At 39.6% G+C, this 20,483-nt stretch overlaps 2 protein-coding genes across 5 annotated transcripts; one reads left to right on the top strand and one right to left on the bottom strand.

The window, feature by feature from the left end:
- Positions 1-8,744: 8,744 nt before the first annotated feature.
- Positions 8,745-14,508, top strand: LOC131164984 (stromal 70 kDa heat shock-related protein, chloroplastic). Its single transcript, XM_058122561.1, has 8 exons — positions 8,745-9,723; positions 9,878-10,130; positions 11,189-11,268; positions 11,385-11,527; positions 11,623-11,721; positions 11,945-12,134; positions 12,359-12,757; positions 13,766-14,508. Exons 1-8 carry the CDS (start codon positions 9,163-9,165, stop codon positions 14,171-14,173), a joined length of 2,133 nt encoding a protein of 710 aa, XP_057978544.1. The 5' UTR covers positions 8,745-9,162; the 3' UTR covers positions 14,174-14,508.
- A 254-nt stretch (positions 14,509-14,762) lies between these two features.
- Positions 14,763-20,095, bottom strand: LOC131164986 (uncharacterized). Of its 4 annotated transcripts, none has more exons than XM_058122565.1 (4): positions 19,828-20,095; positions 19,614-19,718; positions 19,090-19,314; positions 14,763-15,817 (listed from the first exon to the last, which is right to left on the bottom strand). In XM_058122565.1, exons 3-4 carry the CDS (start codon positions 19,265-19,267, stop codon positions 14,958-14,960), a joined length of 1,038 nt encoding a protein of 345 aa, XP_057978548.1. In that variant the 5' UTR covers positions 19,268-19,314; positions 19,614-19,718; positions 19,828-20,095; the 3' UTR covers positions 14,763-14,957. The 4 variants fall into 4 exon arrangements, with proteins under 4 accessions (XP_057978548.1, XP_057978545.1, XP_057978546.1 ...); XM_058122562.1 differs by having other exon boundaries at positions 19,614-19,715; positions 19,828-20,082; XM_058122563.1 differs by having other exon boundaries at positions 19,614-20,095.
- Positions 20,096-20,483: the final 388 nt, after the last annotated feature.

Genomic DNA, 20,483 nt, shown 5'->3' with positions numbered 1-20,483 from the left:
GGTTCGTGGAGAGTTTCTCTAAATTGTCTGGAACTCTGACTTGATTGACCAGGAAGGGGGTGAAGTTTGACTAGACTAGTGATTGTAAGCAGTGCTTTCTCGAGTTGAAGCACCGGCTGGTTACTACTCCAGTATTGACCATTCCTTCGGGGGATGGGGGTTTTGTGATCTATAGCGACGTATCCCTGAAGGGTCTAGTATGTGTGCTTATGCAACAAGGTAAGGTGGTAGCTTATGCTTCTCGGTAACTTAAGGAGTATGAGAAGAATTACCCTACGCATGATCTGGAATTGGCTGCTGTAGTTTATGCCCTAAAGATCTAGCGACACTACCTGTACAGTGTTCAATGTGAGATTTTCACTAACCACAAAAGCCTCGGGTACTTCTTCACGCAGAAGGAACTGAATATGAGGCAAAGGCGGTGGCTAGAGTTGATCAAAGACTACGATTGCACGATCAGTTATCACCTGGGGAAGGCTAATGAGGTAGCGGATGCATTGAGTCGGAAGTCAGAACATGCAGTAGTATCTGCGATTGTAGCTCAGCATCATATTTGGTGGGATCTGGAAAGCCTAGGTGTGGAGTTGGTGTCTGGTGATCATCAGACTTTCATTCTAGCTTGGTGATCCAGCCGATCTTGTTCGAGCGTATTAAAGCCGCGCAGGCTAGTGATGTGGAGTTAGCTGAAATTGTGGGAAAAGTGCAACAGGGCGTGGCTGTGGATTTTAACATCTCTAACGGGGGTGTGTTGAGGTTTGGGACCAGGTTGTGTGTTTCAAATGATGATGAGATCAGAAGGACTATTCTGGAAGAAGCGCATCGTTCTTTGTATATGGTACGTCCAGGTAGTACGAAGATGTATCGGGATTTGCGTGAGTCCTTCTAGTGGAGTGATATGAAGAGGGATATTGCCCGGTTTGTGGAGCAGTGTCTGACATGTCAGCAGGTGAAAACTGAACATTAGAGGCCGGCAGGGCCGTTACAGCCTTTGCCTATTCTGGTGTGGAAATGGGAGCACATTTCCAAGGACTTTGTTATCGGATTGCAGCCAGCGCTTCACGAGCAGAATGTTATTTGGGTAATTGTGGACAAATTGACAAAATCTACTCACTTTGTATCGAAGAAGGTTAGCTACCCTTTGAATAGGCTAGTGGACCTGTATGTACATGAGATAGTGAGAATGCACGAAGTGCCGGTGTCCATTGTGTCAGATTGGGATCTGAGGTTTACTTCTCAATTTGGAAGAGCTTGAAGGAAGCACTAAGGACGAAGCTTACTTTCAGTACAGTGTTCCACCCCTAGACTGATGGATAGTCGGAGAGGACGATATAGATCTTGGAGGATATGTTCTGGGCTTGTGTATTGGATTTCGGTGGTAATTGGATTCAGTTTCTACCACTAGTGGAGTTTGCCTATAACAACAACTTTCAGGCTAGTATCGGGATGACATCGTTCAAGGCTTTGTATGGTCGGAGGTGTCGATCCCCTTTGTATTGGGATGAGGTTGGTGAACATCAGGTTTTAGGACCTGAACTCATGCTGCAGGCATCTGAGAAGGTAGGTTTGATCTGGGAGAGGATTAGATCGGCTCAGAGTCAGCAGAAGAGTTACGCGGATGTTCACTGCCGTGAGTTGGAGTTCGAGGTGGGGGTAAGGTATTCCTTAGAATCATTCCGATGAAGGGAGTGATGAGATTCGGGAGGAAGGGTAAATTGAGCCTGAGGTACATCGGACCATTCGAGGTTATTTAGCGTGTGGGTCTGGTAGCCTACAGAGTTGCACTACCCCCAGCACTCTCGAGGGTCCATGATGTGTTTCACGTATCCATGCTAAGAAGGTACATGTTGGATCCATCACATGTTATCAGTTATGATGACTTGGAAATTGAGGATAATTTAGCATATGAGGAAATACCTACTCAGGTTCTGGACCGTAAAGTTCAGAAGCTTCGCACCAAGGAAATACCATTAGTAAAGGTATTGTGGTGGAATCACGTGGTTAAGGAAATGTCTTGGGAAGTGGAAATAGAAATACGCCGGAAGTATCCATAGTTATTCTGAGTAGCATGTGGTATGAGTATATATGTATGCATATAATACTCTGCTATCGTATTAGTAATTGGTGGTTAGTCTCTAGGAGAGTCATGTTGTTTTGTAAGCTCCCGAGACCACGTATGTATGTAACCATGATATTCCTTCGCCATAAGTGAGGGAATGTATGTTTGTATGTATCGTAACGGGACTGCGTATAAATGACCGCCGTATTCTCTAGAATATGTATGTATGTATCATGACGGGGTTGCGTATAAATGGCCGCCATATTCTCTAGAGTATGTATGTATGTATCGTGATGGGGCTGCGTATAAATGGCCGCCGTTTTCTTTAGAGTATGTATGTATCATATAGGGGCTACGTATAAATGGCTGCCAGTTTACCTTAGAGTGTGTATGTATGTAGTAGTATGAATGTGTTGTAATGAGAGATTGCAAATTTCGAGGATGAAATTTTTGTAAGGAGGGGAGGTTGTAAGAACCCGAACCATGATATATGGATTAATTATGTAAAAGAAGGGTAAAATGGGGAATTGAGCAGAGTTTGTCGATGAGGCCGGAGTTTGTCGATAAGGTCCCTTCTGTTCTCGTCAACGAAATTCAGAAACTCGTCGACAAGGAGAAGCTGAGAGATTTCGGGAAACTAGGGATCTCAGGCTTGTTGACGAGGCCACCACTTCATCAAGAAGGTAATGACGGACTCGTCGACAAGGACACCAATTCGTCGACGAATCCACCCAAGTCAAAGGACTATAAATATCCAAAAGGATTGCTTCTAAGCTAAGTTAGCTTCAATTTCTTCACCGTTCGTTGTCTGATTTGTAAATCGGACGTTACTGCGAGGATCAGGGAAGGATTCTCTACGTTTCTAGCAAATCGGAATTCCCTTTCAAGCGATTTCGGGTTTCGGGCTAAAATCGAGGTAAGACTTGGTTTTCGTTTCTGATTTAGAATATGTATAGTAGTACGGATTGTAAGCATGTATTGTACTGGGGTTTGTAGGTTTCGGAGTCTCGGTTCGTAGTTTTGGGACCGTAGAGTTCGTAATTGGAATTCGGGTTAAGGTAAGAGGATTCGGTTTATATCAGTTTATTTTCGAAATCAGGATCGGTAAGCTTGTAGGCTACGATCGTATGTATGTTTTGGTAACTTATTTGGGAAAATTTATAGGGTAAAAACATGAATTTTTGGGTTACAGTTTTTGGGAAAATTTGGGGATTTCAAGTATCATCTCTACCTTGTTTGGAAAATCGTTCGTTTTGTTTAAACTGTATTATTAAGATGACTATTATCCATATTTGCATAAACTGTATACTTGAATTGGAAAACGATATGATTTGCCGTAAACCAAATAAGTGTGGTATGTATGGTTGTATGTAATTGTTTCAGGTATTTGTAAAACAATTATGTGGCAACTAATTACTGTATGCTAAAATGTATAGGAGTGTGAACTCTAAAATGATTCCAGGTTTTGTGAAATCAGCGAGTGGTGGCTAATTACCGTACGCTGCGCCATGTACCGTTGTGAAAACCGTGGGCGAGAGTGTCCGACTCTATATCCGAGGGTGTGAAATATCACTATGTCATCCGGCTGGTCACTGAAGGGTGTGAGCCACCCTGTATGGTAATGTAATCGTTGTGAAACTTTGAGTTCATGGAGTAGTTGTGTGTTGGCAATGTAATCGCTGTGAAGCTTTGAGTTCATATCATAGTTGCGTACTTGTGTGAGCTACATCATATTGGCAATGTAATCGCTTGAAGCTTCAGGTTTCATAGGGTAGTTGTGTATTAGTGTGACGACACTGACAGTATGTTTTTGGGTATCGTATATACTGGAATGCATTTGTGAAAATACTGGAACTGTATGGAACTGTATGGAAATGTTTTGTAACTGTATCATATTGTATAGTGTTATGTTTTATGTAAAATAATACTGGTATGTCACACACTAATATAACCTGCTTTCTTCCTTACTGAGAGGTGTCTCACCTCGAATGTACGTACAAATGTTTTCAGGTCCATTAAGTAGTCGTGGTCAGCATCCTAGCATTTGGAAGCGGGGGTGTCGTTAGCTACTACTAATGCCTATTAGGTACGAGTTTTTGTATCTGGGTTGTTGGGATGGTTTTCATAGGCGCCCGGAGTATGTTGTAATTATGGGAATGTATATCCTAATTTTGTATAGACTCTAGTATGGTACTGTTCATGTATAGAAAGACCGTATTCCGCTGCGTATATGATGAGTATAGATGTGCATGTTTATATTTTAAGGGCATCCGTATATCCCACGAGGTTGGACCCTCATTTTGTATTGTATCATGTATGTTTTAAATTGATACAAAGACATGTTAGGTTACTATATTCACACCTGGGACCCATCTGTGGGTTCGGGGCGTGACAGTGATACTCATAAGTTATTTTCCAAGATGCTTCAACAAAATCACAAGTTTAAAAAAAAAAGCAGTGTAAAAAGCCCTATTTACATATTAAATGATAAAAGCTACACGTGTAGCTCAAAAAAGAAGAAGCATTTTCACAAAGTCCCTAGTCATAAAATGTCCAAGAAGTTTAAATTTTTTAGGAAGAAGCACAAAAGAGGAATAAGGAAATCTTCTTGATGCTTTATCTGTGGCAAGAAGGGACATTTTGCAAAACAGTGTCCTCGTGATCGAGCAAAATCAGCAAAAATGATTCAACAATTATAAGTTGAAGATGCTGATATTGAATCCATCTACTCAGAACAAGAAGAAATGGATAGTGATACAACCTTCATTCTTCCCAAAATTTATCCTTCTGATTCGGATTATTCTGATGATGATTATCCTAATTCTCCTAAAGAAGTGTTCTAGGCTCGACAAATGTTCCTTTCATAACAATCCCGGTTAAGCCCTCATGTCCAAATCCAAATTCTCCCTAAAAAATATAGCAAGCCAATTCCTGCTATTGCATATGTTGATATAGGTTCTTACAAGACCATGATTAATCCAAAGATTCTCCCTTCAGAATATTGGACTCATAATACCCAGTTCTTCAAAGCAGCCAATGATCAAATCTTTACCACTTCTTTGGTATCCAAAAGGAAGGTTGGAATCAAGCTTCTTCCAACTGCACAGTCTGGGCTTATGTCATTGGAAGTTCTCTTCCTGATTAAGATGTCATATTAGGATGGGATGTTTATTGCCAGTCCAAATCCCTCAGAATCCTTCCCATGGGAATCAAGTGCAAGCGAGAGTTTAAGCCTTTTACTGCTATGACCAAAATATATTCTTTAGAAGAAGAAAATATAGATTATCAGCCTATGCAAGATCAATTATTAAAGCTCTGTACTGAAAGCCATGATCAATTTGATCACCAAAACCTCTTTGTAAAAATCCTGATTTCTTTATCAAGCTACCTTTCAAGGTTAATGAAGATGTTAATCCAACAAAAGCCTCTCATCCAGGCATGACACCCTCAGATCTGAAAATGGCAAAAGATGAATATAAGCAGTAAAGCAAGGCCTTATTGAGCTTACAAGCTCTCCTTGGGCATGTCAAGCCTTCTATGTGGAAAAATGATCAGAGAAGGTCAGGAGAAAAAAGAGATTGGTGATTGATTATAAGCCCTTAAATGCTTTCATTAAAGATGATAAGTTTCCTATTCCAAAGCACGGGGCTTTTTTCATTCATCTTGTAGAAGCAAAAATGTTTTCAAAATTCGATCTTAAGAGAGCATTTTGGCAACTTGGGAGTCATCCTAATGATCGATACAAAACACCTTTCTGCATCCCAAATGAACAGTTTCAATGGACTGTTCTACCCTTTGGGCTTAAAATGACCCCTTCATTATTTCAAAAGGCTATGACAAGGATATTCAATCCTATTCTCCATAGTGCTTTGATATATATTGATGATATATTATTATTTTCCAAGACTGGGAAGATCATTATCAACTGCTGCAACAATTTTATTATCTGGTTGATCAGTATTAAATTATGCTCTCTCAAAAGAAAAGTAGCATTGGAAAACGAGAAATTGATTTTTTAGGAATGAAGACTTCACATGGTGAATTTACTCATTGCTGAAGAATTATTGGGCTTTCCTGATGATTATCTTTCGAAAAAGCAAATTCAACAGTTTTTTGGCATCATCAATTTCATCAGAGACTTTATTCCTCATGTGGGTGATTTCATTAGCCAGTTGTCCAGGCTTTTGAAAAAAGATCCACCACCGTGGGGCCCAAATCAAACTAATGCTGTCAAGCACCTCAAAAAAGTTGCACAAAATCCACCGCCTCACACAATCCCATCAACGGGGAATCTTGTCCTGTAAACTGATTCAAGCAATCACTTCCGGGAGCATTATTGCTTGAAGAAAAAGATAACAAAAGAAACTGCTGTGGACATGCCAGTGGAGAATTCAAACCTTCACAAAAGCATTATCACACGGTTTACAAAGAAATCCTTGTCGTAAGATACAGGATCCAGAAATTTGATTTTCATGTCAGAACCAGACATTTCACAATCGAAATGGATAATTCCAGCTATCCAAAAGCACTTGAATTCTGGAACAAGATTCTCCCAAATCCCCAGATAATTCGTCTCAAAGATTGGTTTTCTAGATGTGATTTCACTGTGAAACATATAAAAGGAAAACACAATATCTTGACAGACATGCTTAGCAGACCATAAAAATCAGCCCTTTTTATTCTTACCAATAAAGCCATACCCTTAATCTTCATGGCTTCGCTAGAAGAGATTGTTCACTTCTCTGTTACAAAAGAAATGATCTATCCTTTAGAACTCCTTAGTCCCCTTCCAGTCCAAACCTTCACCGCCAACCACGTCAATAACTTTGCCAAAGCTCATGTTCCAGTATATGCCAACCTAATTAGACATCATTTGTTTGACCCTTCCAAATCCTTCCTCAACCTTTATTTCCTCAGTTCGTCCTCACAATCTGATCCTAATATTTTATGGAATATCTAGTGTGTTTCTGCTTTGCAAGTATATACAATCATTTCCCCCCCCTCAAGAAGTGTATGAACATTTGTACAAGCCAACCAATCAAGATTCTCTCCTTTGGACCCTTTTCCAATGGTTTGATCCTCTATTGTCATAAAGAAAAAAATTGATCAAATTAATGGGAAATTAGAATGTCTGGAAATTAACTTCAGAAGAAGCCTCAAGATTTCATTGTGTGTTCATCTTACATCGGCCCTACTTCTACAATCCCTAGAGGAATTTGTTATGGTCCCACAACACAGCTTTCGTATGGGAAACAATCCATGATCTCACCAAGCTTTGGCCAAGTTTCAAAGAGTCTCTAAATTAATTTCGCTGTCGACTCAATAATATCTCTTATGGCCCCGAAGTTATCCAGTTTGTTCCTAACAATCTCATTCCACCAAAAGACATCCTTGCAAGAGATCTATATCAGGATTCCCAGGATCCTATGGAGACTGATGAACACAACGACTTTCCACCCACTTACTACCATCCAGTGTATGGAGAAATTACTGATGAGGACTATATCAATCTCAACTTGTCTCCTTCACACCACATGTAGACCTAGCACTGCCAAGACGTTGGTTGTCGAGTGTTATTAAAGTAGCTTGTGTTGTGTCACTTTATTAAAGTAACTTAAAGTCATTTCATTGCTTTATGTCATGTAAAACTTTATGTCAGGTCTCTTTATTAAAGTTTCTTTAGGTCATGTTGTTGCTTTATGTCATGTAAAAGTTTATTTCAGGTAACTTTATTAAAGTTACTTTAGTCCTGATAAGTCTTGTAATAGTGAGCTTTCATATCTATAAATAAGGGGGTTGCGTACCCATTCGAGGCAACACTAAAACACTGAACACCACAAAACCTATCTAAAGTTTCCTCTTCTTCCATGGCTTTCTAAATTCTAAGTTCCTGAAAACTGTTGCTTGAAAGGCTTTTATATCTACCTTTATGAGCTTGTAAAAAGGATTTGAGTATGTTCTGTGCTTGCCTCTCCAGGAGGATCCTGCACATCAGAAAGTTTGTACGGTCCCTTGAGTTCTACCTTATTTGGTCCCTTTGATCTTTCCTTAAAGGCACTTGTGGATGGCTTAGAAGTACCCGTTGATGAGGTTTGGGGAAAAACAAGTCTAAGTCAAGTGTCTAAAAAGTTTTAGATATGGGGTTTTCAAACATTTGTACGATCTAAGGGGCTCCCGACCCTATGTGGTAGTATCTGACAACATAAATTTTGAGTTTAAAATTTAATTAATATAAATTTAGAAGAAAGTCAAGAAATTTTAATTTTGTACTATATTTTGTATATATTTACATAAAATCAAATACAAAATGTGAACTCTATGTTCCTAAATGTATGAGGTAAGAAATTTAAAAATTAAAGAAATAAAATAAAATTATTATTTATATTATTTAAAAGGTTGAAAAAAATAAAAAAATGAAAATAAATAACATAAAAATTTTAATTATTTTTAATAAAATATTTAATTTTATCTAAATTTATATAAATTTAAATTAAAAACATAAAATTCAAACTCCCAAGCACATAGGACGCAAAAAATAGCCCGCTCAACTTCACAAAATTCGTACGGGTGAAGCCCAGGTCTCTCCTTACATAAGCAAAATGAGACATTGGGCTTCGGCTGCTGGGCTTCCGAGTAGGGCCTGCCGCGCTCGCTAATACAAAGGGCCCACTCCCTGCCATGAACATCCAGCCCAAACTCCAGAACGTCCTCGACGTTCACGTTTGGGCAGCCCGCAACTCCAATCAAACGGCCACCAACACCTGCCCAGATCCAAATGGGCAGAGAATTTTCTAGAACCGTCCACGTGTCAACACCTACCCTCACTCTCTCTCTCCATAAACCCCTTCCCACCCTCCGGCTTCTCTTATCTTCTTCTACTTTAACTCTCCAAACGCACCTCGACGCCTCAAACTCCGAGACCGCTCTCTCCCTGCTCTCATTTTTCCATCTCTAGGGTTAGGGTTTGGGTTAGGGTTTCTTCAATTTTCCTACTCTCTCTGTCTGCGTGCTTTTGTGGACTCCTTCTGCAGCTTCCAAGTTTGTTAAGAACGTTTTATTTAGTTTAGGAGGTTTTGTTTAGCTCAAATTTACAAACCCTAGTAGAAATGGCTGCGTCTACAGCTCAGATTCACTTTCTTGGAGGTACGGGCTTTGCTCCATCTTCGAAGAACTCGAGATTGTCGTCAGGGACGGTTTTTTTCGGACAGAGGTTGAATTCCGGTAAGGCTTCATTCGGCCTGCACCGCTCTGCGCTCTTAAAGCTGAAGAAGAACGAGGGGAGGAGGTATTCGGTGGGTCCCCTCAGGGTCGTGAGCGAGAAGGTGGTGGGAATCGATCTCGGCACCACGAACTCAGCGGTCGCGGCGATGGAGGGAGGGAAGCCAACAATTGTGACGAACGCGGAAGGGCAGCGGACGACGCCTTCTGTGGTTGCCTACACCAAAAACGGAGATAGGCTCGTAGGTCAGATTGCCAAGAGGCAGGCCGTGGTCAACCCTGAAAACACCTTCTTCTCGGTCAAGAGGTTCATAGGGAGGAAAATGTCGGAGGTTGACGAGGAGTCGAAACAGGTGTCGTATCGTGTGGTGAGGGACGATAATGGCAATGTTAAGCTTGAATGTCCTGCAATTGGAAAACAGTTCGCTGCTGAAGAAATTTCAGCTCAGGTGCCTTTTTTCAGCACTTATGTCGGTTTTATTGCTTAAAACAACAATTTAGGCATGCTTTGCTCTTTTAGGGCAGGTTGGATCTTCATTTTTCCCTTAGCAAACGCTAATGTGGCTAATGTGCATTTTTCTTCTTCATTGCATTACGATTAAGGTTTTGAGAAAGCTCGTGGATGACGCTTCAAAGTTCTTAAATGATAAAGTCACTAAAGCCGTGGTCACGGTTCCTGCTTACTTCAATGATTCTCAGAGGACAGCGACGAAGGATGCTGGACGTATTGCTGGTTTGGAAGTTCTTCGAATCATCAATGAACCTACTGCTGCTTCTTTGGCATATGGATTTGAAAAGAAAAGCAATGAAACCATTCTAGTATTTGACCTCGGTGGTGGCACTTTTGATGTTTCAGGTATGTCAACTGTCCTACATTTGGATGGTTTTGCGGTATGACAATTTCTGTGCATATGAGTTACCAACTTCGTTAGCTAATTTTGACTGTTGCATATTGATTAGCATGTGATCTTAGTGGGTGCATGACCATGCTTGTATTCTTGCATCTTGTTCCTATGGCTGACATCGCTTGCGATATGCATAATTGCATTTTTATGACTGAAGCTGTTTAGGATCCATGATGCAACCACAATCTCGCCAATTTCTTGTCAGTTTCTGGATACTCGCGTTCTTTTTGTTGAGTATTTATGTTTATCTTTGTTGTGAGGAGTTGCTATTCTACATCCTAGCTTATTTCTTGCTTCTGGTTCAGATTTACTAGTTCTCGTTGTCAAAAGTAAAAAAAAAAAAAATGTTTGCACAGATGTTTATGCGTACTGTGTAACAGAGCTAGAAATCCCATGCTTTCAAGGCTGGAAATGGACTCAGCCAGGAGCACCTTTGTCTTCACTTTGAAAGTACGAGGCATTTTGAAATTCCAAAGCTTTGTAATAGGAACTTGGTTTGTCTGGCTTTCGTTCTTATCAAGATGGAACTGTTAATACCTTGTCATTTTGCTAACTGCATATATGGTTATGACTGTCATTTTCATTTGAGTAAAATCTGAGCTGCCCTTTGAGGTATCTGGATGTTACAAAGGATTTGGCAATGGTTAGTGTCCAAAAAGATTTGGAGCTTGTGGTACTGTATTGCTAAACATAACATGGAAAGTGTGTCTCGGGACTGGTACGGGAGTTGCTGAAAGTGGGGACAAGGGTACTGTTAATGATTTCTAATTAAATACCAATTTTGCACGTGTCATAGAAAAGTTGTAGAGATTGTATGAGGTTGACTTCCTCAATATCTTCTGTGCTTACAGGTAGTCTGGCATGCTATCTTTTGTCACTTTATTGTGATGACTTTTCATTAGTTTATTAGGAAATCTTCATGATGATGGTGTTTAATGACCTTTATGTTCTTAGAGGAAAGAGGTAGATTGTAGAAACTGCATTTATTTCCCCCTCTAAATTGCTGCAGTTCTTGAGGTTGGTGATGGAGTGTTCGAGGTGCTTTCAACTTCAGGTGATACACATTTGGGCGGTGATGACTTCGACAAGGTAGGAATCCTTTCTTTTTATTTCAACTCTTTCATTTGTTTTATATTTTTGCGTTTTCTTGGTTCTGATTACTGTTTTTGTATTCTCTCTCTCTCTCTCTCTCTTATCATAAACAGAGAGTTGTTGATTGGCTTGCTGCAAATTTCAAGAAAGATGAAGGCATAGATCTTCTAAAGGATAAACAAGCTCTTCAGCGACTTACTGAGACAGCTGAGAAAGCGAAAATGGAGTTGTCATCTTTAACTCAGACAAATATTAGGTATGTTGAACAAATTGCTTTTTGACAATGGCTCTGTCTATATCTCCATCTTTCTTTTTCCTCGTCTTTGTGTAACATTTGTCTATATTTTCCAGTTTGCCTTTCATTACTGCCACGGCAGATGGTCCAAAACACATTGAGACCACTCTCACTAGGGCCAAGTTCGAGGAGCTGTGTTCTGACTTGCTTGACAGGTACTGAATTTTCCTTGAATAAAGTTTCAATTAGCCCCATGTTTGTAAGGAAAGATGATCTGTGTTTGATGCTTGTCGTCCTTTATCGATGTCCTGTTGTGTGCTCAGAACTGGTATGTTTTGGTATCCATTATTTGTTGAATCCCATGTGACCCTTGTGCTATTGGATGAAAGATAGGTTCACTAGTATAATTCTCATGTCTGCTATTTACTTTTTTCCTAGGCTCAAAACACCAGTTGAAAATTCCTTGAGGGATGCAAAACTCTCCTTCAAAGATCTAGATGAGGTGATACTTGTTGGTGGATCAACTCGTATCCCTGCTGTCCAGGAGCTTGTGAAGAAGATGACCGGAAAGGAGCCAAATGTTACCGTCAATCCTGATGAAGTTGTTGCCCTAGGGGCTGCAGTTCAGGTAGGCCATACTTGATTTCAGGCCATCTCTTGATGTTGTGAGATGCTTTCTGTTGTACTTAAGTTTGATAATTGGGATTAATTTATGAGACATTATTTCTATGGAGTTATCTCTCTTAATGTTGTGAGATGCTTTCTGTTGTACTTAAGGCGTATGTTTGATAATTGGGATTAATTTTTGAATTAATATTTCTATAGAGTTAAAACATTGGTTGTGTTTTTTAGGCTGGTGTTTTGGCTGGGGATGTCAGCGACATAGTGCTCTTGGATGTGACACCATTGTCTCTGGGTCTGGAAACTCTGGGTGGTGTGATGACAAAAATCATACCAAGGAACACAACTCTGCCAACCTCCAAATCAGAGGTTTTCTCAACAGCTGCTGATGGACAGACAAGTGTTGAGATTAATGTCCTCCAAGGTGAGAGAGAGTTTGTTAGGGACAACAAATCCCTTGGCAGCTTCCGATTGGATGGAATCCCACCTGCTCCACGAGGGGTTCCTCAAATCGAAGTTAAGTTTGACATTGATGCCAATGGCATTCTCTCCGTTACTGCTGTTGACAAAGGCACTGGGAAGAAACAGGACATCACCATTACAGGTGCTAGCACTCTGCCCAATGATGAGGTATGTTTCTCTGGAGAATGCTGAAAACATGCATATATTTTTTTTGGGGATGAAACTGTGATCAGTGATTTCATGTTCACTGTAGCACTAGTAGGTAGCTAATGGGCTTGGGATAAAGCCCAGATACTAGAAAACACTAGGAAACCACATTTACAGGATCCAAAGTAGTAAATGTTTTTTTGCGGAATATTTCTTTTTTTAGTTAAAGTAGAGAGATCATATAGTAATTCAATTTTCATTCATTATTCATACATTCCACTGGAGGTAAATATTTTTAGATTTAGAAATTCCTCAAGTTCAATGTGAAATATCTCAATAAAAATGACTCAATTGAATTATAATATGATAATTCTGAAATTTAGAACCATAATGGTGAAAAATATGCAAGTGCCATTGCATAATTTTCACCAGTATAGTTCTACATTTTCATCAGTATAGTTCAAAAGTGCCCTGCCAGGCATTCTGTTCCTGAGCTGGAACCTGCCATGTTTTAGATAACATTGGGTTAAAGGCTTGAAGCAATAGAGCAGCACCTATTGTGTTTGCAAGCATGAATCAAAACCCCCCAAAATTTGTTCTTAAATTCTTGGTTGCTAAAATTTACAGTACTGGATTGGACTGAATATTATCAGGCCAAAATACTTTTATGCTGTGTTTGGAAGCATAGATTTCAGACCTTGGATTTGAATTTGAATTTGGATTTGGATATGGGTGGATTTGAACAAATTCCAATATAATTTTTGTATTAAATCTCATCCAAGTTCAAATCAAATCTAAATACAAGGCGTCTCAAAGCATAGAGTTATTGAAAGAGTAATATAACCAAAAGAAAAAAAAACAAAAAAACAGAAAAAGAGAGCTAAGAGCAGTCCAGTTACTTTATTGTTTAGGCACACTGCTTAAACTAGCCTTGCCAAGCCATTAAAACACTGTAAAATCTAGTTAATACGAGCTAACTCTTTGCTTTCATTTCATTTGGGCTTAAACATAATGAATGGAAATATGCAGGTGGATAGGATGGTTAAGGAGGCAGAGAAGTTTGCCAAGGAGGATAAAGAGAAGAGAGACGCAATTGACACAAAGAACCAAGCAGATTCCGTTGTGTATCAGACAGAGAAGCAGCTGAAGGAACTGGGAGAGAAAGTCCCAGGCCCAGTCAAAGAAAAGGTTGAGGCTAAACTGAAGGATCTGAAGGACGCAATTTCTGAGGGGTCAACCCAAAGCATGAAGGATGCCATGGCCGCACTCAATCAAGAAGTAATGCAGCTTGGCCAGTCACTTTATAACCAGCCTGGTGCTCCTGGTGCTGGACCAACTCCTGGGCCAACCCCCGGTGGTGAGGCTGGTGCCCCTGAATCTTCGAGCAAGGGGCCAGATGGTGACGTCATTGATGCAGATTTCACCGACAGCAAATGAGATGGAACATGGGGACAACATTATGGGGTTGTCTCAGTTTCTCCCCCCTACCTGGGTTGTGTATAAGAATTGATTTTGTGGGGGATTAATGAAGTTGTGGGATGTATTGGGTCATTTTTGATGTGGGGGGTGACGAGAACGAGAATTGTTTATTAGACGGGAGGGTTAATGCTCTCTGAACGGATGCCTATAATAGAACAAAAGTTTTGGGTGGTCAACACCTATCACATTTGATACGCTTTCCGGACAGTTTTGGTCTGTGGATTATGGGGAAAAGTGGAGTTGTGATTTTGCTCGACTCATGAAAGGAAAATAAATGAAGTCGTTTTCCAAAATGCTTTAATTCAGTTGTAGTATCTGAAAGCACTGCTCCATCAGCTCTACTCTGTTTCAACTTACATATATTCAAAGCAGAAACATGGAAAACCCTCTAGTCTATTTTCTCATAACCAATGTATTTAATGAATAGAAGTGCGATATCCTTTTCACGCTTCAACCACAACGAACCAAGACAACCTACCAACCCATGACAAACCAATACAACCTACCAACCCATAACCGCTTCAGCATAAAGTCAAAAAACTCCATATTTTCTCATACCTAATGTATTTCAATAATAAAAGTGCATAATCCTCTTCAAGTGCATAATCCTCTTCACGTCTCAACCACAAACTCTTGTATATACAAGAAACCAGCACAAAACCAACCGACCCAGAATCACATCAGCAGGGTAAAATACATATAGTGTGCATGTACAATATGCAGTTTTCCTATATCCTGTCGGTCATTTAAGAGTATTTATTGTTCCCAAATAGCCTTCCACAGGACTATGAGGAAGACTATCTGCCCTATCGACCCTCGCACATCTGTAAGGACTGCAATCATACTGCCCGCAATTGTTGCATCCACTCCCTTGGTGGTGCCTCCCTGCTGAAGAATAGTAGAGGGTGGGAGCATGACCCATTTGGCTCCTCCCCATGTCTTGACGTCCCATCAATGGTGCAGGTATCAGCCTTTCACCCACACCACCCTTGTGCGGATCTGGCGGCCTTGAAGCCTGGTGGCTGTGCTGCTGGTGATGTAGTCGGGGGTTTTGGAAATAATGGTGGTGGTGCTGGTGGGCAGTGTGGTTGCCGAGGCTGTGCTGGTAGTGCTGATTGTTGCTGAGGCTGCAAAGAGTAGGAGAGCTTCGGACCCGATGCATCTGCATCCGACTGTTCTGTAAGCCACTTGAAAAAGGCAGTTCATGGTTCATTGGATCGGCAGATGGCCCATCTGGGGAAAGGGATTTTGGGGAAGAGCATGCAGAGGAAATGGTGAATGATGGGCGGTTCGTGTTGACAGAAATGCGTTTTACACTACTAGGTGTGCGGACTATGCCATTGACAGCATCAATGAAGCGTTGCTCTAATGCTTGACGTTCCACAGAGGATGTTTGGCTCTCTATCACTACTGATTTGGAGGGGAACAAGAAAGCTCGAAGCCTTGGAGTTCCTCCACTTTCTTGGCGGTCATATTCATCAAGCATATGGCGAAGATCTTCATCTGATCTAACAGAGACCAAGGCATCGAGATCCTCAGGAATTATTTGGTACTTCAAGACCATTTCCCCATCAAAGAGACTAGTAAGCTTCCGCATCAACTCTGGAAAGCAAAATGCAGCACAAGAAAAATCATTCAGAATTTTATTTAATTTTAGATGCACAAACACAACACAAATCCAAATGAGGTTTCTATAGCAACAAATTCAGAGAATGAGATTTTACATCATTTTTGGTTTGCAGAATGTCTATTCGCAACAATACAATAAAATGGTTTGGGAAAACAGTGAGAATTCATCATTGTTAAGCAGAATGTCTATTAACGTCATATATTCATAGGTTGTTTTTTTTTTTTTCATTGTCCTGTGTTTTATAGCAACAAAACACATTTCCTTTGTTAAGTGATCAAATCTTAATATTGCTACCGTTTTGTCAGTAATATTAGGTTTTCTATGAACCAAATATAACCTTGCAGTGATGATAAACAGTGAGAATTTCTTCACTGTTAAGGGACTTCTATTGTACTAATCAGTAGGAAGCAGGCAAGTTTTGGAATGGAACTCCCAACTCCCTGAAACAGGAGTTGAACTATGCAAATGTTCTGCAGCCACGTCATAAGCAACAAGTGCATCAAAAATAGTATTGGAACACTCTGCATGTACCACAACAAAAATGTAGAGGAGCAAACAAAGATAAGTTGTATTTGAGAAGATGGAATTCAGACCTTAAATTTGCATTTGCATCAACTCAGAAAAAAATAGAACAAATTTGTACAGCATTTTTCTTTAAATCTAAATGAATACAAACTCAAAGTCCAAACTCCAAGCTCCCGAACAGAGGGTAAGATATTATGTAATTTTGTTCTGTTTCTATTGTAGCTTCCAAAATTTCCTGACATACATGTTGCAGTGGTATTGGTATTGGGCATGACACAGTTTAAGAACTTGTACAATTCTCGGCCTTTTTCTTTTTGGGCTTATTGAGATAATAAGTTCATCATTAGGGGTGTAAACGGTTTTATCCGGTTTGGTTTTGCCCAAAGCCGAAAATTGAGCCAAAATTATCGGTTTTTTGTTTTACAAACTGAAACTGCACAGAAAACCAATGGTTTAAAAAATCGGTTCGGTTTGGTTATAAATTGGTTTTTAAGTACTAAAAATTTTAATGTAAGAAGCCCAAGTAGGAGGGCATAATTCAAAATTTTTATTAAGCACGGCCCAGTGGAGAGCATGACATATTATGAAGAATGCCTAAAATGGAAGCCCTTCAATCCAAGCCCAATTCAAAAGACTTTAGCAAGTGCCAACCACAAAAAATGCAGCCTAGGCCCAGCCACTAGATGGTTTGTTCACACAGGAAGGCCTGGTTGTAGGTTGGATATATATAAAGCCAACGTGGACAAATTTTTCTCACTTCCCATAAGCCAACACTCACATTTCAAAGCAAGCCTTCTGTTTAACTCTTTACTTGTCCCACTTTGTAAAGGAGTAAACTCAAGAACCCCCTTCTGTATTAAAACACTTCCTTCCCTTCCTCTTCATCCTAATTTCCACCCTTCTCAACCAGTGTTTTGAAAGGCGTAATTGAGGCATGCCTTGAGGCGTATTAGGCCAAAAACGCACCAAGGCGTAAATTAAAAAGCGCGTCCATAAAAGCGTACGCCTCAGGTGAGAAGGCATACACATCAAGCAAAAAACCTCACCTTTTTACGCCTCAGATTCAAGGCGTACGCCTTTTGGTATTCCTGGCCAGAACCTAGAACGCACTTAAACCCTATCCTCCCTCTCTCTCCTGCGAAGCTTCTTCTCCTCTGCTCTGTTGACGAAGCCTGAAGAAGCTCGACGAAGCCTCTGCTCTCTCTCTCTCGAAGCCTCGACGAAGTCTTTGCTCTCTCTTTCGAAGCCTCAACGAAGCTCGATGAAGCCTCTGCTCTCTCTCAAAGCCTCAACGAAACCTCTGCTATCTCCGATGAAGCTCAACGAAGCCTCTGCTCTCTCCGACGAAGCTTCTGCTCTCTCCGACGAAGCCTCTGCTCTCTCTCGAAGCCTCAACGAAGCCTCTGCTCTCTCTTAAGAATTATGTTTTTATTTGTTTCTCAATTATTCTAACATTTTTCTTATTTTTATACTATATATAAATTTTTTTATTTATCAATTATTTTAAAAAATACAGTCCCAAAATGCTTATGCCTCAACGCCTCGAGGCTTATGCCTCGCCTCACGGAGGGTAAAATGCCTTCGCCTTATGCCTTTGCCTTACGCCTTTGCCTTTTAAAATACTATTCTCAACAATCAATTCTCTTAAACTAATATATATAATGATAATTATTATAAAATGATATTTGCGATATTAATAACAATATACTAAAAATGTGGAAAATCAAAAAGAATTATATATGTTATTGGTTTTTCAGTTTTTCTGGTTCGGTCTTACTATCAGACTGAAACTGAAACCGAAACAAAAAATCATTTTTTTATAAAACTAAACTGAAACTGAAATGTTAAATGGTTTTGTTCCGGTTTGGTTTTCAGTTTTTTGATAATTTTTGTACATCCCTAGAACGCATCTTTCACATATTGAAACTAAGACGTGGAGATATCAAACATGTTTTATGTGTTTGATTTTGAAAGAGTAAAGATACAATAGGAAAGGAATTGAGAATACTTGATTCCAAACCCATCCATCCTCACATTTTAAAAATAATTCACTCAGCTTTTTGTCCTTAGTATACCATCAAGATCAAAGAGCTTCAATCACACAATTAAGTTACTTCTTAAAAAGTTATCATTCTATTCTATTCTATAGTATAAACTACACAGGATCAGGGTCATGGTTTTCACACACAGAATATAGGTTTATGCATATTTGGATTTTGGACAAGCCTCTCAACAATTTTTGTTTGAAATACAATGTTCAAACTCCAGCTCCCAAAGATAAAATTGAGGTGCATTTATTTTGATGACTTGGTTAGGCTAGATTAAAATAAAATAAACAACATTAGCTTATGTTTGTTCAACTCCTGCGGGATTCCATTGGCCAGTAGGAATGCCTAAACCAATTTAGTATTTAGATTGTATAGGGTTGGGCCGGGCCTCCATCCACCCACTAACAGTGGCTAAGCAATTTGAACAGCGGAAGAAAAATTGAATTCTCCTCTGTTTTTATTTTTGTTTTAGGTTTTTTTTTTTTTCTTGGTTATGTTGGTTCCTTTTATTAATGATATTTTGTCTTGTCTTCAACATGATTAGTCTTTATTGTCCAAACAGAACCACAATATAGCCAATTCAATTTAATCTAATCTCATAAACTTTACTCCTAAACAAGTGCATTCGGTGAGGGGATGGAGAAGAGTTGAGGAAGAATGGTATCACGTGCCTGAAAAGGTGATGTCACGTGAGACGGCCACAACGCGGGTATCGCCGCCGACGTACTTGAGGTGGCCATCGACCGGCCTCGGCAGTATCTTCCCCCCATGACTGCACAAGAATTTCACCCTACCCTTCGGCGACGACGTCGTTTCATCTCCCCCTCCACCGCCTTCCGTCGTCACCATTTTTCCCTCGAAACCAAGAAGGCTTTAACGCAGCCACTCCAGGAACCCTGCGAAGCACCCAAATTCATTAACAGACAGAAAAAGGAATATGCGGAATAACAACAAAATAATTTTTCAATTAATCCCAAGTAAATTAAAGCTTCGGAACCGAACAAAAAATTGATGTGCTTGGTACCCGAGAAAATGTGGGGAAAAAAAAAAAGAAATCTAAAGATTCTGTTTCTTTCGTTGCTGATTCACGATTGAAAATCTTAATGATATCTTCTCTAGGTCTCTGAAAATTGAAGCAATCAACCGCTCAAAAAAAATATAAAAAAACTGATATCCCATTTTAAAAATCATTTACCTATATTTTCACGCCGATCGTAACGACAATCGCAGTTTTTTTCCCTCAACAACAGCTCTGTTTCTCTCTCAAACTATCGCTCTTTTTCGACAGGTATCCGCTCTGCTGTTCACGGGTACCGCCGGAAAAGAAAAAAACCAAAGGAGAACCTTCGAACTGAGATTGAAGAAGAAAAGAAGTTGCGATTACATACTCGTTAATTATAAATGGGTACCTGAGATTGCGAAGAAAAATCGAAGAGGGGAAAGGGGGAAAATTCCTATTAATGCAGTTGTTGAAGATAGGATGCGGGGTTTTGGGATAAATCCCTAAAAAAAGAGGGTTGTTTGGATGAATCCGTTTCGCTTTCCCATGGCCACCACTGATTTTCTCTGTCTCTGCGTGTGTGGGGTTCTGTTTCGCAGCATTGTCGATTCTCTTCTTTCACAGGACCGTTTTCCAAGGCAAATTACCAAAATAAGTTTAATTACCTCCTAGATCCTGAAACTGAAGAAGGAAACATCCTAATTTTATATTAAATATTATTTAAAAATAAAATATATTTTTCCTTTTTGTAATATCAAAATATACATAATAACTTTCTTACTATATTTTTCTTCTTTTTGAAAATATTATGAGACAGAGCTTTACCTTCCTTAGAAAAAAGAATGTCAATGTTTGAAGGATAAAAAATATTTTTAGTAATGATATTTTTATAGTTGAAAACATCATTATCAAAATAGTATAATTTTTTGTTCTAGTGTATTTGAGTTGAATTGAGTAAACAGGGTGAAACATTCGAATTCAATTGCCTTTGATAATATTAAATTCAAGAGTTAATGACAACTCAAGCATGATAAATTTTAAAAATTGTTAAATTTTCACTCAAGT

Source organism: Malania oleifera, chromosome 9 (genome assembly GCF_029873635.1).
Source record: "Malania oleifera isolate guangnan ecotype guangnan chromosome 9, ASM2987363v1, whole genome shotgun sequence".
Taxonomy (NCBI): domain Eukaryota; kingdom Viridiplantae; phylum Streptophyta; class Magnoliopsida; order Santalales; family Ximeniaceae; genus Malania; species Malania oleifera.
The sequence above is the reverse complement of the archived record's forward strand: the minus strand, read 5'-3'. Positions and strand labels throughout refer to the sequence as shown.